The 17687-nt window shown below is 40.4% G+C and overlaps 1 protein-coding gene across 2 annotated transcripts in view; it reads right to left on the reverse strand.

The window, feature by feature from the left end:
* The window catches only part of Unc13c (unc-13 homolog C), a 449047-nt gene that overhangs the window by 53187 nt on the left and 378173 nt on the right, over nt 1-17687 (reverse strand). For both annotated transcript variants that reach the window (XM_087560698.1, NM_173146.2), the window contains 2 exon segments: nt 10809-10897; nt 5739-5888 (listed from right to left, as the gene is read on the reverse strand). In XM_087560698.1, coding sequence (XP_087416824.1) covers nt 5739-5888; nt 10809-10897 — 239 coding nt within the window.

Genomic DNA, 17687 nt, shown 5'->3' on the forward strand with positions numbered 1-17687 from the left:
AATATAGTAGCATCTCTTTTTCTATGAGCAAAAAATTTGCCTTTAACTGGTAAATAAAACACCATTGTGTGTGTTTCCATATGTGTGCCACATTCTTTTTCTCCATTCATATGTTGCTAGAGACCTGGGCTGATCATATAACTTGGCTGCCATGGATGGTGCTACAAAAACATGGATATACATGTACATGTCCCTCTGGCATGTTGACTAGAAATCTTTCAGATATGTTCCCAGGAGTGGTATAGCCGCAGCCGCATCATATGCAACTCTACTTTATACACACACACACACACACACACACACACACACACACACACATCATATGCATACACATATACATATATATCACATACATACACATACATCATACACATACACATATACATCACATGCGTATACATACACATCACATACACACATACCCATATATATATGCATCATATACATATACATATATATCATATACATATACATAAACATATATATCATAACATAAACATACACATATACTTTCTATACTGGTTTATAGTGGCTGGATAATATGTGCTCCCTTTTCCTACATTGTCGCCAGGGTTTATTACTGTCATTCCTGGGCCATGGACCAATATGACAATGTGACAGAGATGTCTTTCAATTCTTCCAGAACCCAGAGTTTGCTAACACAAACAGGTAAGTTGTGTCTTTCACTCTTCCTCCTTTGAGATAAGGAGTAACATTTTCTGGTGTTTGTGTCATGCTATACACACTTGTCTTTACAAGACTCTTCTGCATGTATTTCTCATCTAATTATGCTCATTTTAAAAATCAAATATAGACTCAGAGACATTTAGAGGTGTGTCCAAAGCAGGGAAACTAGCGAGTGAGACCCAGTCAGGCTGCTTTTTCTAAGTCAAGTGCGTCTTCCTATCAGTCATGAATATCCTTGTATATGAAGGCCCAGAGAGGATGGAGAGAGCAATGCACCTATCTACAATATGTTTTGGGCTCAATGATAATCTTAGTAACAACAGTTTGACCCTAATATAACAAGGGCTGATGTAGCACGTACATTTTATGGTAGTCCTCTGACTTCCTAGTGCTTTTGGGCTCAGAAATAATAACACTGGTGGTGTGTTGTGATAGGCAGAACTGAGCATTTTTCCATACTAAAAGACATGGACAGTGAAGAATAAGTGATATTTAACTAATCAAAATTGATACCAACAGGGAGATTGCTAAGATATACATTCCTGTAGAAGTATTCCTTTTAGCACTATCTTATGTAGAAACCCCATGTAGTTGCAGAGAAGCCCCTATGGGTGAGTTTTGAGGCTGGTGTCAAGGGCAGTTCCTCCAGCCAACCAGAGATGGGCATCTAGACAGTGAGAAACTAAGCACACAGGCTACTGCACAGCTTCCAAGACATTTGGAACACAGCTGGGGCCCATTTTGCTGCAGATTTAGAATTTTCAGCTTCAAAAAGTCTAAGCTGAAGACCAGCTGCTGTGTGTGTGGCTAGCTCACACGCTGGGCACGCTAAACTCATCCTGGATAGATTAGAACAGAGGGAAAGCGAATGAAACCAGTGGCTCACTTGTAGCTCTTTGTAGGTTTCTCCTAGTTGGAAAAAGAACATATGACTCATTTTAGGCAGTACCTGGCTGTCAGGGAGAAAGTAAAATGTTGGGGAATGTTTTATTTGCAGAGGCATAGTCTAATATAATATAATATGATTTCTACAGGGATTTTCTCAGAATGACCGTGGAGACTTTTGGGCACTCACTGTTTGCTTTAAATAATAGAAACCAAGGGAGGAATCCAGTCACTGCTCTCTTAATGTAGTCAGAGTCATAAACCAGACTTTGCAACCTGAACTATCCAGACTGGCAGGATGTAGAACCAATTAAGTAGATGGTTTCCAAGCGCTGTGTGTATAAGCAGCAACAGGGATTTATCATTATATAGATGATCTTATTTTTCACGAAAAGTTCCCCAGTCAAGTTTTTCTACCTCTTTGTGTCTGTTCCCCATCAGTATTCATTTAGATCCTATCTACCTTTAAAATACCCAGCTCAAATGAAATTCACACTCTCCGACAAAATGTCATCTGTCCCTTTATTATGTATATTTATGTATCTCTTATTTCTTCCAAAACTGTCAGTGCCTTGAAAGCAGACCAGTGTTTTACTTTAAATACCTCCTCTATCTGAGTTACTGTTACTACTGTGTGAGGAAGCACCATGACCAAAGCAACTCACGGAGGAGGAAAGGGTTTATTTGGTTTACACTTCTGCATCACAATTCCTCATCAAAGGAAGTCAGGACAGGAACTCAAACAGGACAGGAACCTGGAGGCAGGAGCTGATGCAGGAGCCATGAAGGGGTGCTAGTTATTGACTTGGTACCCATGGTTTGCTCAGTCTGCCTTCTTCTAGAACCCAGGACCACCATCCCTAGGATGGCACCACTCACCAGGGGCTACTCTTGTCTTTTATCAATCACCAATTAAGAAAATGCTCTTCAGGCTTCTCTGTAGCCCAGCCTTTTGGAGGAATTTTCTTAACTGAGTTTCCCTCCTCTCAGGTGACTTTGGCTTGTGTCAAGTTGACATAAAACTAAGCAGTACATGCTCTAGCTAGTGGCTAAAATTACACAATCTAATTGAGCTCAGAGAGAGCTTTCAACTTTCTATATCTCATACAACTCTCTCTGTCTTAGATATTGTCCAGTAACTTCCACATATTTTGAAAGGTTATACCTCTATTCTAACTTTATACACGATCTCATGTTGCTAAGAATGGTAAGGAATGCCACCTAGATGGTATAATCCAGTATAATTACAAGTGCACTGTTAAGCACATAAAATAGGGGCCAGAAAGGTAGTTCAGTGGTTACATGAACTGATGGCTCTTCTAGAGGACCCAGGTTTGATTTCCATCGCTCACACAGCCAGTCTATAACAACTGTCTGCACTTCAGTTCCAGGATATCTGATGCTGCTTTCTAGTTTCCACGGCTTTGCATGTGTAAGGTACACATACTTACAAATACTCATAAACATTAAATATTTTTGAAAGCATGTAAACTTATCTAAATGTATTAGAAATTAGAATGAACTCACTTTCTCCATTCTTGTATTTTATAATTGGTTATACATATCCAAAAATTACACTGCTAGCCTTTGGTATTATCGAAATCACCTGGATGTAATTTTGGTTACAGAGCATGTGAAGCGCAGGCTCTATTAGTGAAAAATGGTGACTCCAACCATAAGGAGCTCCCCACATGACAAATAAGAGAACCAGGATCGCCCAGTCCTGTTGAGTGTAACCTCTGTATTCAGGAACCAAATGCTGGTGTTTGTAGAGACTGAACTCTATTGACAAAAAAGAGCTGTATAGAAAGATAGATTCTAAAGGGACACTTAGTGGATAATAAAATTCTCACTAAGAAACTGAAGCTATGAAGAGACACCGTTTCCCCTTTATCATCTCTATTTCTTTGTTTTCTTCTTTCCTATACATCCTCCCGCCTACCTGCCTTCTGCACACTTGCCGACCATCTGTCTGTCCTCCACAATATTTTTATCTACAGAGAATAGTGAGACTTACTGAAATTAAAGCACCTGGAACATCAGTCTTACATCTGCAGTCTGGTTATAAGCAAGGGGAGTGGAGTTGAAGTAGATGCTGTGAATGTGCCGAAAAGGCTCTTCCTGTGGGATTTTGCTTGGTTTGATCTCTTTTTTTAATTCTTAATCCCCTTGTTAATTTGCCACAAAACAATAAATGAGATAATGTCTATAAAATTACCATATGTAGCATGGATCTTTCATATGTATTAAAAGTAATTTATTTTGCTTGTCCCCTACCAGCTCTGATTCTGAGTACAGCTCATACCTTATCTGGAATGCTGTCTCTGATTTTTGAACTTAGGGATTTTGAAATATTTTTATTGATAAAGCACAAAAAAATGGAATCTGAAATGCTCCAAAAAATATTCTCATTTCCCCTGCAGTGCTGGGGTGTAAACCTGTAGGCATAATGTTTTTATACACTGTGTTTCAATCTGGGCAGGGCAGTGTAATGCTTATACCCAAAATCTCCTGTCTCAAATTCATGCAAACAGCTCCTACCACTTATTCTCTACCTTGTCCATAAATACTGATCACCCAATGACTGAACAGAATAGAGAATAGGGTGGGATTGCCAACCAGAGGAAGGAGAGACGGGAGAGATAGAGAGAGATTCAAATTAGCGAGGATGGAGGGTTTGGAGCCATAAGGAAGGGGTCCAGAGAGAGAGAGATCATGGAAACAAACCTGAAGCCCAAAGAGCCAGATCAATAGTAATATGCAAGTATCATGGGATAGTCTGGGAGGCAGCCAGATTAGCACAGACAGTAAATATAGATCATTAATTGTTCAGCTATGGAGGTGCAGTTTTAAATAAACCTTGGTTTCTCTGTGGAGTTACTGGGGACTAACATAAGGTAAAGAAATACAGCTGCCAGATTATTTCACTGTTTACATTTATATTAAGAATAATTCATTTACACAAACCCAAGGCCTAGCATCTGCTAGAAAAGTCTATGCCACAGACTTGCCTTCCCAACCTGGAAACCTTGAAACTGTGGCTTAGGTTCTAGAACATATCAGATTTGAGAAACTTTGATTTAGAGACAGGAAGGACACAAAACACACACACCACCACAACCAGCATTCTGAGCAGAGCTTTGCTGCTGTTGTTGAAAACACTCCATGCTAACCCACCCCCTGGACAGACTGTAATCTCAAAGGCACCAGGGGCTTGCGTTTTCTCTAATCTTTCCCAGTGATTAGAGCTGGGTTGGACACAGGTGGGCACCAATTATGTCAGGCTTTGCTGAATTCATTGTCTTCACACATGCGCTATTTTCTCCTCCTGTGGGGTTCTGAAGAGAAATCAGATATTCTGGATTCAATTTGGCCTGTATGCCCAAAGAATTGAAAACAATGTGTTATCTGAGGAGCAGGAAACTTGAAATGTTTCTCGGCTTTGGAACAGCAGCTCCCTGTGAGCCACTAACACTAGTTTCCTCTCATTCTTCTTGCTCATCTAAACACTATTAAAAGTGTGCTGTTCTGTGTTGTATGCACATATCCGTGTATGTGTGTGTGGTATATGTGCACATGTGTGAATGCGTGTGAAGACTAGATAACAATCTTAGGATGTCATTCCTCAGAATCTACTCACCTTTGTTTTTGAGACAGTCTCTCATTGGCTTGAACTCATCAAGTATGCTAGACTGACTGGTGGGTGAGATCCAGAAATCCACCGGTCTCTGTATCCTCAGCACTTGCATCAAAAGTATGTACCATTATGCCCAGCTGCTACTGTTTAATTACATGTTTCTGCATTTGCCCACATATGGGTGTGTGCACGTGAGCCTAAGTTCTTACAGCAACCAGAAGAGGATTCCAGAGTTAGAGTTACAGTTGTGAGTTTTCCAGTGTGAGTGCTAGGAACCGAATTCTGGTCCTCTGCGGGAGCAGTATTCCCTCTTAACCCTCAAGCCATGTCTTTTGGCTGTTTTACATGGAGGCTGGTCCCTGGTCCTCATGCTTGTCTAACAAATTTTATTTACTGAGCCATCATTTCCCCAGACGTTCTTTCAAAAGTTACCTTGTGCAGAGAAAACCAAAATCTCCCCAAAAGAATTATCAGTCATGGTTAGGAATTCTGGGCAATAAGGAAAGGTTAAAGTGGGCTGGCAACTCACGTCTTATCCAAGAAGTCCATGAGCGGCCTCAGCACAATCTCCGCATCCATCGCTGCGTTGTTCTTATTGGCTGCGCTGTTTCCGTTTGCTCGCATCTGATTTAGCTCGGCACCCATCTGCTTTATGCACTCTTCAATTACAAGTTGGAAACTGAAAGTAAAGAACATAAACTCTGGAGAAGAAGCCGATAGGTTGCCTGGGTCTGAAGTCTACTTCCTGTAGACTGAACTGAACTGTTTCGAAAGGAATTGTTTCCCTTCCCCATTTGTTTGAGGGCTTAGTTGTACTCAACACATACTATGAACTTTGTAGGCAAAGCAGATGACAGGGATGCTCTTCAGGTGGGTCACCGCAACCACGATGGCTGTTCACTCAGCTACCATCTGTGGTGGTGACAGCTGCGGTGCCTCTGAGGACATTTGGAGAAGTGACTGCTCTAGAGAGACTATGGACATTAGAACCTGCCTTCTTGCCCATTTTCTGTAACTCCATATCCTCTTTGCTTTCTCCAGTCTTTCCAGCAACTTTCCAACCAACTGACCATTACCATGTAGGGTTCTCATAGTCATTGAAAAAAAATACCAAGTTCCCATTAAAGTTGAATTTCAGATCATAAATATTTTTGTGTAAATGTGTTCATTCTGATATTTGAGATATGATCATACTAAACACTCATTACTGTTCACATGAAATTCAAACCAAACTCTGCTCTCTCTAGATATTATACACTGTGATGCTCTGAACTAGTTCTTTGGTCCAAGAGCCCCTCTCTAGACAAGTGCATCTGTTTCCAAATCCACATGTGTGGCCCTGGCACACATCCTGCATTTCATACCACTTCATTCAGCTGTCTGTGTAAACTGTCCACGTGCAAGTCTAAGTTCCTCACAGCTGCCATCCGAGCAACCACAGACTTGCACCAGGTACCCTAAATCTGATGACTTACAAGCTCCAAAATGTGCTCGTTTGGCCAAACTATCACCAGCCTTCACTCCCAACAGTCACTTTGTCCAAGTCTTGACAGATCACCTACCATGGAGGCCGGGTCTTGCTGCCTGTGTCAAAAGCCCTCAATAGCTTTCAGAGCTGAATATAGAAAAATAGGAAAACATTTCAAGGAGGACAACGGACAACAGGGATTATGCGTGGCTTTAGAGAGTCATCGCTTGCCACTCTTCACTGGTCTTTGTGGTAACTCAGCATAATAGCATCCCTGGGCTCTCTTGGTAACTTCCGTGTCTGAGGTAACCCTGGAAGTCTTATGGGCACTGTTAGGATCTTTCTTCCATGGGGAGGTTGATGACTACCGTGGCATCTCTTTTCCCTGAGGCAAATCCCAGCTGTCAACTCTGTACAGTCCTTTCTTGAATGCTCAAAAGGAAGTTACAGCCCCCTAAACACTCTGTATTTTTTCTTAATGATATTGTCCATTATTCAACACATGACATGCACTCATTTATTTATTTCCTACCTATTACCTCCAGTAACTAGGAATTCTTCCAGACCAAGAACCCATCCACGCACAATGGTACAAACGACAATGCCTGGCACTATGTAGTTGGTTCAAGAAGCACTGGGTTGATCATTTACGATAGTGTGTTCTGTAGGCAGAGATATGAGGATATATCTTAAATTGGGTTTCCCTGTCACAGACAAATGGCAGCCCTGAAGACATGACACATATATGAAGAAGCTAGAAAGTGGTGATGGTTTCCTGGATACACATCTGGAATTATCAAGTTGTGTGCCTTGAATGTATATAGGTTTTACATGTCAATGACATCATAATAAAGCTATTAAGAAGCAAGGGTTGGTTGAATGCACCCCTGGATTTCCCCCTTCTGCCTGCTTCTTGTCTCGTCACTGAGGATTTAAACAGCCTGGGAGAGCCGTCCTTGCACTGTTTCTATTCACTCTCTGCATTTCTAGCACTGATGCTCATGGTCTCTACCTGAGAGTGGCAAGAGGGAGTTTAAAATAGTGGTTGCCTGACACGCATTACCAAGATGCTTCAAACAATGGGGATAATTAGAACATAGGTGCATCTTAGTCGACGTCCTTGAATTACTTACACCTAATCCAGCCAGCTTCAGGCACTAATGGTTCCAGTAAAGACGTGGACAGAACCGAAGTGAGTAAACAATGTGTGTGCAAGCAGAAATTTAAGGGGTGCAAGATTTGAACCTTTTAGACCATATTAGTTCATCACTGGCATGAAATTGCTTGGTCTGTGGAGGAGGCAGGTGATCTGGAAGGATGTCAGGAGCCTATGAAAGGCTCCAGCCCAGTTTGCCTTCATCCTGGCATTATCACTAGACCAACCTGACAGCTGAGGGTGCCGAGAACAGTCTAAATTTTTTAATGACATGAGATGCGATTGGCTTTTGGAGTGAGGTCTCCCCTTATTTGTAAGGCTTCTGCTGAGAGGAGCAGGCTCATGTCGTTCTCTGGATTGACTTTGCAACTTGATTATGCTGCTTGCCATGGGCTTCACACAACCGTGTGTGACGGATCATAGCAACAGCATAGAATAATTATTCTTCTTACAAGGCAAGCATGATGGGTGGTCCGTTTGTTTCAAGAACACAAATGACCTTAACAGAACTCAATTCATTGTGATATTTTAAAAATAATGAAAGATTGGGGTACTGGGCATCTATGAGTCTTCGGTATGTAGGATAAAATCTATGATCTTCTGTGTCTCATCAGTCTTCTCTTATTCTATTCATTTTTGTTTGAAAAGGACATTGACAAGCTTGGCTAAAAGTAGAACCGATAACTAATGACCAAAGCCTTCTTGGGCACCCAAGGAACCAAACAATCCCTCCAGCCCCTGAGAGTTCCTAGGAGACAGCCTTGAATTATTTCCACCTAATCCAGCAGCAGTGAGAACCCACTAAGGGAAATCTATTTCATTCTGGCCAAAAGGAAAAAATCTCTACAGTCATTTGCAGGGCTGCAGAAACACAGCCTCAGGTTTATGAAGCCACCTATTTACTGAGTTAACAGAAAGACACAGCCTTCCCTTTGTTCTGTCTCTGCTCTAGTACTTCAGGCTTTCTCGTGCTTCCTCCAAAGCTCTCCTTCCCACCACATGGCTGATTTCCATTCTCCCTCTTCCTCCTCTTCTCCCTCCTCTTTCTCTTATACCGAGCAGCTGCTGGGGTTTACAGCTTACATTCCCTGGGGTCTTTCTTTTTCTTTCTTTTTTTTAAAGATTTATTTATTTATTATATGTAAGACACACCAGAAGAGGGCATCAGATCCCATTACAGATGGTTATGAGCCACCATGTGGTTGCTGGGATTTGAACTCAGGACCTCTGGAAGAGCAGTCAGTGCTCTTAACCACTGAGCCATCTACCCAGCCCAGGGCTTTCCTTTTCAAACTCTATAAAACTGTCCTCAAAACAAGGCACTTCTACAGGCCTGAGAGCATTAATCCTTCCTTCAGAAGCAAAGTCTGTCTCAATTCTTTCAAACCTGAGTATATAATTTAGTCTTTGGAGCATCGTTGGGATGATAACTCTTGCTAATATATTCTGTCTTTCTCTTAAACAAAACACAAATTCAAAATTTTCTCATCAAGAGGATTTAGACAGCTTGCAAAAATAGTTTCTGCTCTGTTTAGCTATCTTACTTCCCATAAAGTTACGAGCAGGTCTCACTTTATTAGACTCCAATTTTCTTCCTCTAAAATCGCTAACTAATTTCTTGCTGCCTTTTGTAGCTGAAGGCAACCTCTCCTCCCCCGCCCCCCACCCCGCTCCCCACCCCATTGTTCTTTAACATTTTTCTTTGGTTAGCACATTAATTCACAACTAGCATGGAAGCCAGCCCAAGAGGGCTAAAACAAAGCCCCATTACTGTCACCTCCTGCCAGGACAACTGAACCCCACATCTTTGAAACAATTCCTGCCATTCCAACTGAAGGTGTAGAGAGCCTCCATCTTGCTGATTAGCAGTGAGGCTGAACCAGCAGGCTCATGAAGGTCATTGGCAACACAGCACAGAGACAAGATACTAAGGTTAATGCAGGGCAGAGGGAAGGACAGGCGTCCTAAGCTCCAGACAGGGTGCTCTGTGTCTGACCTGTGAAGTTAGGTTCCAGCAAGACTACGCTACTCCGCTTAGAGGATCTGAGACCACATCTCTGACAATCAAGAGGACTCTTAAGTCTGGGGCGCTCCTGTGCTATCTGAGAAAACAGTGCTTCCAGAGTCCCTTCGGTCTTTCTCAGTAAGTGTGGCCTTAGTTATCACTAAATGTTTACAAATCATTTATCTTTCTAAAACCAAGTAGAGGATGAGAGGTGTTCAGCAGGTAGCTTTTACCATAAAGATAATTTTATAGCCACACTGAGAAGCCAATCACATAATTTAAATGGATAAGCAAACATTTATTGAAGCAATATTTTAAACAAATTTTATATTAAATTAATGAACCTCTTCAAAGGTATATTTAATTTAGACCTGTTTTAATAATTGGTAGTGAAATGATTGCTCTCTCATACTGGGGCAGAATAAAGTTTATATCAGGTCACTTCTCGTTCTTTAGAAACATATCAGAGCTGAGGCAAGTTGGCTTAAAAATATGGATGTTCAAAGACTCTAAACTCTTGCTCGTGAGGTAGTTGGAGTCATGAACCCTAAGTCGTGCTGACGTAATGTGTTACGGAGCTGGGTCTTGCCCTTCTGAAACGCAAGCATAGTGGCATGCAAGGCTCCAGCAAAACGGATGCTTCTTATGTAAGTTTTTGCTTCTTCCTCCCTCTCTCCATTCTTTCCAGAACTCTGCTCTCTAGTCCACACTGGCATTACAAATGGTTATGAGCTGGTTTCTGCCTTCAGAGAAAAGGGAGAGAAATCAACATCATAGCCTAGAGACAAGCGTTGCAAGTACCACAGAAGCGAAGGATGTTCAGACATCTTTCAGCAAGGTACCATTCTTGGATCCTGGCGTCACGAAAGGTTTTTCAGAGGAGAAGATGCTTAGACCAGGTCTTGAAGCAAAGTGAGTGATCAGTTCAAATAAAACCTGATACGGTCAGGCAATTAGTGAGGCCGCTTACCTTTCTCCATAAGTGACGCTGAGCGCATCCAGAACCCCGTTGAGTTTGATTTGAAGTTCTTTCAGAATAGTGCTAGCTTCGGGGTCTAGCTGCAGGGAGACCATAAACAACATCACTTGGGAGTTTTAAGAAAGAAGCTCCTGTTTGCTCCTCTGAGAAGTGTTGTGCTTGCAATATGGAGACTCTAAACAACAATAAAGACATACCCCCCTTTTTTTTGTTCTTCAAATGCAAAGGCCTAGGAAACTGGGGAAACCATTAAGGATTCTCATAGGAGAGAATGTTGTTTGATTCACATAACATGCTGAACGAGGTAGGAGCTAGAGGGTAAAGCTCGTCTTGCTTACAATGATGGGACAGAAAGCATGGCAAGATTACTTCCCAGAACATGATGATTTCATGCTTTGCAAAACCCAATGTTTTATATACACTAATAGAAAATGTGCTCTGATTCAAAATATATTTCAGTGTTTAATCCAACCATAAGTAAATAGGTATGTTAGAAGAGCATTTGATAAAAAACGAAACTTTTGAGAACATGCTGAGCATTGCAAATCTAAAACACCAGGGACCAGAAGGCCTTCCAGTCTCAGTTTGTCTGATTTTGAAGTCTTTGCCTAGGGTTTGCTTGCTTCACAATTGTTATTTAAACCCTGAAATCCAAGACAGTTCAGAATGTAAGACACTAACTGTACCTTCAAGTTTGGAGCATTTTGCATTTTAGGCTTCAGGATGATGGATGCCAAGCCCATGCCGTTACTGGGAGGCGTTTGAGTCCATTTTCCAACTGTGGAGTTTTAGGTAGAAGGACATGCAGATCCCCTAAGCCCTCGGGTTTCTTTGCAGAACAGTGGTCTGACTTTTTCTCTGAGTATTCTGTGCAACCCAGGTTAAGGTTTAAAGATGTGTACTTATTTATTTTTTTTTAAGAATTCATTTTTTTTGTAATGGCAGTAAAAGATCAACATGGAATTTACCATCTTGAGAAGTTTATCCCATTGGTTGTGTTTTTACAAATTAGAAGTACAGTTGAATCCTAAACAAAACAAGACCTTCTAACAGATGTAAACCATCAAGCAGAGATAAACTCATGTAAAGGATAATGTGTCACAGTCTCTGAAATTGAAATGTCAATCTTCCTTCCTTTGAGCCTTTAGAAATTAAATTTCCTCTCATTAGTGACAAATTGGTCATCTAATGAAAAGAGGTTGGGATGGTGCCAAAATCTTGAAGCGAAACAAACAAATTTGTGACATATAAGCCAAAGACTTAGGAAGTATATGAAATGAGTGTGAGTAATGGAAGCTTCATTTGGATAAGTAGGATCTTATCCAAAGAAGTGTCCCTGGAGTACACAACAATACTCCCTGGGACAAGATAACCTGCAATACTCCAAGGGTGTTTTTTAAAACTAATAAATGGTTAGCAAGAATGGTGTGTGTGAGTGTGTGTGTGTGTGTGTGTGTGTGTGTGTGTGTGTGCATGTGTGTGTGTGTGTGTGCATGTGTGTGTGTGTGTGTGCATGTGTGTGTACAAGTGCGAGAGGGGGTGAATACAGAAGATATGTTTAATGTAAGTTTTTTAAAAGTCTTACAAAAAAGATTGTTAGTAGGCAAGCATTTATTTACATTTTTACCATAGTCTCTGTCCATCTATCTATCTGTCTGCTGTCCATCTGTCCATCTGTCTGCCTGCCTCTCCTTCCTCTCCTCTCTTCTCTCCCTTCTTCTCTCCTCTCTTCTGTTCTCCTCCTTTCCCCCTCCTACTCCCTTCTCTTGACCTTTTCCCTCTTCTCTTCTCCTTTCCTTTGTTTTTGTGTTTCTTTCTTTCTAAGACAGGATCTCTTTACATAGCTCTGTCTGTCCCAAAACTTGTCATATAGACCTGAACAGCCTTGAACTCACAGAGATCCTCCCGTCTCCACTTCCTAAGCACTGGGACTAAAGCCATGCAATACCACATCTGGCTTAATGTTTTTTCTTTAAAGTATAGATAATTTCTCACTTCGTTTCATAGACCTTCCTCAAGCAATCCTCACCAGAGGCAGGCAACAGCTCTAGCATGTGTAAACTGTGCACTTTTATCTTACTTTGTATTCAAACTTCTTTTATTGTCTTTTCTATAGACTTTGGCTTCTTATTCAAGTCAATGTATCCTTTCCAGAGTCCGGTAAGACTTGCATGTACTAAATATATGGAAAGGTGATGGGAGATGATCCACAAAACCAACAAGTTTCCCCATGGGAGTTATCCTGATGGCCAGTATGATTCTCCATAGATACATTTTCTGTTAATAATATACTTTTGCTTTTGAAATAAAATCTTTTATTCATTAGCAACAACATATTCTGACTTATCAAGTCACTCTTGATTTCAAATACCTGACTACTTGCCAGACCGTGTCAAATTATACTCTGACATTGGCTCAGAATTCAGTTACCATACCAACTCCACATGCATTTCTGTTCTTTTTCTAGCACTCATTCTCTCTCTGTGGATCTAATCAGAATATATGTTCTTTAACCCTCTTAAAATCATTGGCAGTTAGACTGATCATGAGGGTCTTGCTGCGGTTACAACCTGTAGGCTGCAGAGGGACATTTAAATGCTTCCAGTATCTCATTAAAGTCATCTGTAAAATAGATGCCAGGGAAGAACTCCAGGTCTTTCCTGTGCCATTTACTTCCTCACAGCTAATTGCTGCCCCCTTTCCTTTCTTTCCTGCAGCCTCTAGGGTGCCTGCTCTGTGCTCAGAGCTCTGCCTCAGTGTTACAGTGCATTCACTACCCATCCAGAGAACTACAGCTGAGGAGGGAAGGCCATGTGGTCTGCTTATCATCTCTCTAGAAAATGAGGCCAAGGTTTATTTGTCCACTGTTTAAATGCTTCAATATTTTAAAATTAAAAACCCTTAATACTTTTTGCATCAAATCCTTTAATACATCTACATTAATCTGCTCCCTATTTTTGTGCTAGATCTTTTGACATTATTTTTATTTAAACCTTGTACTATGCAAGGTCTATCACCATTTCTATGAAAACCAAAGCATTGTGACTTAGAAGCCCTCTGTTCATTTGAGGACTTTCTCCCTGCCTCTGGGCCTTTAACCATGCTTCTTGCTTTGTTGATGAATAATCAGTCTATTATTCATCTTACTTGCCTGCTCTATGAATATATGCTGATGACATCCACATACAAACACAAGGCAGAATAATGGAAGAGAAGCCAACCTTCTCACCAACATCTGGCTACTTGCTCCCTCTCCTTCACCTCTGAACTTCTCACAAGCCTGAAACTGTGCTCTATATCTGTCTGCATCTTGGAGACCTCTATTTGTCCACCACAGCATGGCTTCTGCACTGCAGTGCATGATATAGGTCACCATGATCTCTTCACTGCCCAGCCTGGTGACCTTATTTATCCTGCTCAGCATCTGTTCATCCTGCTGCTGATCTCTCAAGCCCTTACTTCCTTGATTGTCCAGTTTTTCATGGCTTGTTCTTCTTCCTGTTGACTATATGTCCTCTCCATACTCTTTAAATATTAATGCCCTTTAATCTTCCCTTTCTGTTCTTCATTCTACCTCCCCCCGAGCAACCACCTTCAAGACTATAGTAACTACCTATGCGAAGGACCCCCTAGTTCTCTTCTCTGCATTCTCTAACACAAGCCTGGACATCTTGCCTAGTTTCCTAGGTGCCTAGTAGATTTTTCCTTCTGAGGATCCAATTGTATCTCCTTCAAAACATAATCACGGGGCTCATCTTTCTGGCTTGACTTATTTCTCTTCTTGTTTTACTTTGGTAAAATGCAGATGCCATGTTTGACCTCCATATTCTTCCTCCATTGATACTTGGATACCAAGATGTGCCCAGTCTTGCCTCTGAAACATCTTCCCTAGCTCATTTGTCCTCTTGAAGTCTTGACTTAGTATTTTTCTCATCTAATTTACAAGTTGTGTCATTTTTCTGATTTCTCTTTCCATTCTCCCCAATGGTTGTTCCTAGTAAATAATCATAATAAATAATGGTTGATCTAATAAACTCAAGTTTGATTTAACATTTTTTTACCTCTTAAGATGGATTTCAGCAGGGAAGGGCTTCTAGGAATTTCTTACAGTCTTTTCTAGCTCTATTTTTTTTTTTTTTTTGGTTTTGGTTTTTTGGTTTTTTTTTTTTTTTGTTGTTGTTGTTTTTGTTTGTTTTGTTTTAAAAAGGCTGATTCTCTCCAAATAGGTTTTTCAAAGCCTATTCACTCAATTGAGGCCTTGTTCAGCCGGAAATACAACTGGGAAATCTGTGAGCATTCCATGGAGAACCTGGCACTAGAGCAATATCCTTGTGAGTGACATCAGAAAGTGGTATGCTGTCTGAAATAAGATATGTGGTCAGTATAGTAAATAATTAATCACAAATGCTACAGCTCTGAGGCTGGTACTCTGTTTTCATTATTATTTGTATTCCTTTCTGGAGAGGCCCTCCTCAAAAACTCTCATGATCGCATGATCACATGGTTCTGTGTAGAGGCAGAGTACTGTATATTCCTCATCCCACCTGGAAGGACATGTATGCTGGGCTAGAAATGTCAGTCACTGTGCGTAAATTCACAACTTAAACTATGGTTTTGGCAAGTTGAAGACTCTCAGTGGCCAAATCACAGCATAACTAGATAGTGTATATTGTTAGACACTATTATGGTACATCAGATTAACGATTACCTTTAGATATAGTGAGGTACTGTCTTCAGCTTTGACAAAGCTACGTATTAGGTATCAATGAGCGACAAAAGTTCCTGGGGAAAATCTGTGTCTTCAAAGACTGATTAGCTGATTAGAACTACAGTGTTGTAGAGAGGTTGGAGTGCTATAGATCTGGAGGTTGATCACTATATCTGGGCTGGCTTTAGTCATCTGAGTAGCCATTTTTTGCCCACCCCTGTGTCAAAACTAACATTTGGTGACTAAAAGATAAGAACCATTTGGAATCTCTTAACTTAGCAGACCACTGGTTTTCATCAATCAGAAAGCTAAGATTGTCAACACTTGAAGGCCTATAGAAAACCTTCTCCCAACTTGCTATAACTGTCTCTCTGACGTACCCACTCATGCATTTTAAACTTGCCTTGATTTAGGACCTTCTTCATTCTGTAAAACTACAAAAGTTCATGCAACTGCTTCCAGGTTAAAACATAGAATTCAGGGTCACCTAAATCTGTGCTCCATGCCATGGTCACTCAACTTTGCTCTAGAATAAACTATCTCTTATTTCCTTTCAGGCAGCGGTTCTCAACCTTCCTAATGCTGCAACCCTTTAATACACTTCCTCATATTATAGTGAGCCCCAACCATAAAATTATTTTCATTGCTACTTCATAACTAATTTTGCTACTGTTATGAATTGTAATTTAATATCTGATACGAAGGATATCTGATGTGACTCCTACAGAAGGGTCATTTGACCCCCAATAGGGTCACTGCCCAGAGGTTGAGAACCACTAGTTTGAGGCAAAAGCTGTGCCTTTTTTAGTTATACAGACCAAACAATAAATACAATATAGATTACAAGAAGCTAAGAGCTCTTCTAGCTCATTGTTCTCTTAGTTTTCTGTTAAATCCAATTGAAAACTCTATTCACAGAGATGGCTGTGAGGAGACAGAAACCAAGCAGCATCTTCAAATAAAAGGCCAGGGTGTCCGAGATGTCAGATGTTAACTTCTTGTTGGTTGGTGCTATGAAACTAAAAATAACTGATTGCGTTTTCTGACTTCAGCCACATGCCATCTCACCTTTGGGTTATTATCCACACAATGAGATGCTAGAAGTTTGAGTTTACTGTGGAATAAAATACAGCACTTAAATTTGCCTTTGAATGGCACTTCCAAGATTAGAAAGTGATCTTCCCTCACAACCCTTGTCTCTCTTTTATTATTCTGACTTCCTGAATAAACCCACCATTTTTTAAAGTAGTGTTATCTTAGCACTCACTATATTTCTGCTGCCTAGTATGTTTTACAATGCTTTGAATTATGTGATAGATGGGTCAAACCTGAGGTGAAGAGCTGGGGAGAGATGCTTAAATGGTCCAATTAACATAGATGCCTAGCTTCTGAGTGTATGGTTCTCAACATTCATAATTCTGCGACCCTTCACCGAGTTTCTCATGTTGTGGTGACTCCCAACTATAAAATCATTTTGTCCCTACTTCATAATTGCAATTGTGCTACTGTATTAATCATACTGTAACTATCTGATATACCCCCCCCCCCCCCAAGAGGGTCATGACCCATAGGTTGAGAGCTGCTGTTCTAGGTGCTGAAAGGTAGCCTGGCTCTTAATTGCTGTTTTATGAGTGCTTATTCTTTGCAAACTCCTCCAGGCCAAAGACAATGAAAAATGCATTTATTTTCTACCCTAATTCCTGCCCTCCTGCAGGTACAATAACTCTGAGTAGGCACAATGGATAATTAAACTTTTTAATTTATAAATACTTGAAATTGCTTTGGGAGACAATTTTAGAGCTGAAAGTAAGTTATAATTAATTGAATTGTCTGTTTTATTATTGAGCTGCCTAATATATGTTTTATAATTCAATTTATTCTACAATTTATTTTATACTTACTGAAAAATGATTAAAAACAGAATATTGATCCTCATTAATTTATTACTAAATGACATTTCTGCTTATATCCAGAAGCCAAGATTGAACATATCATCTGGAGATTTGAATATATCCTTATCATCTTTAAAATTGCAAATTAAAAAATATAAACACTAGGAAGCAAGACGATGCATAGAACGCAATGAAAAGTCTATGTAAGGCTTTTAAGAAATGACAAAGTTTTGCATATGGCTACAAAGTAGTTAGCTATATTTTAGGACT

This window comes from Rattus norvegicus, chromosome 8 (genome assembly GCF_021556685.1).
Source record: "Rattus norvegicus strain SHRSP/BbbUtx chromosome 8, alternate assembly SHRSP_T2T, whole genome shotgun sequence".
NCBI classification, from domain to species: Eukaryota; Metazoa; Chordata; class Mammalia; order Rodentia; family Muridae; genus Rattus; species Rattus norvegicus.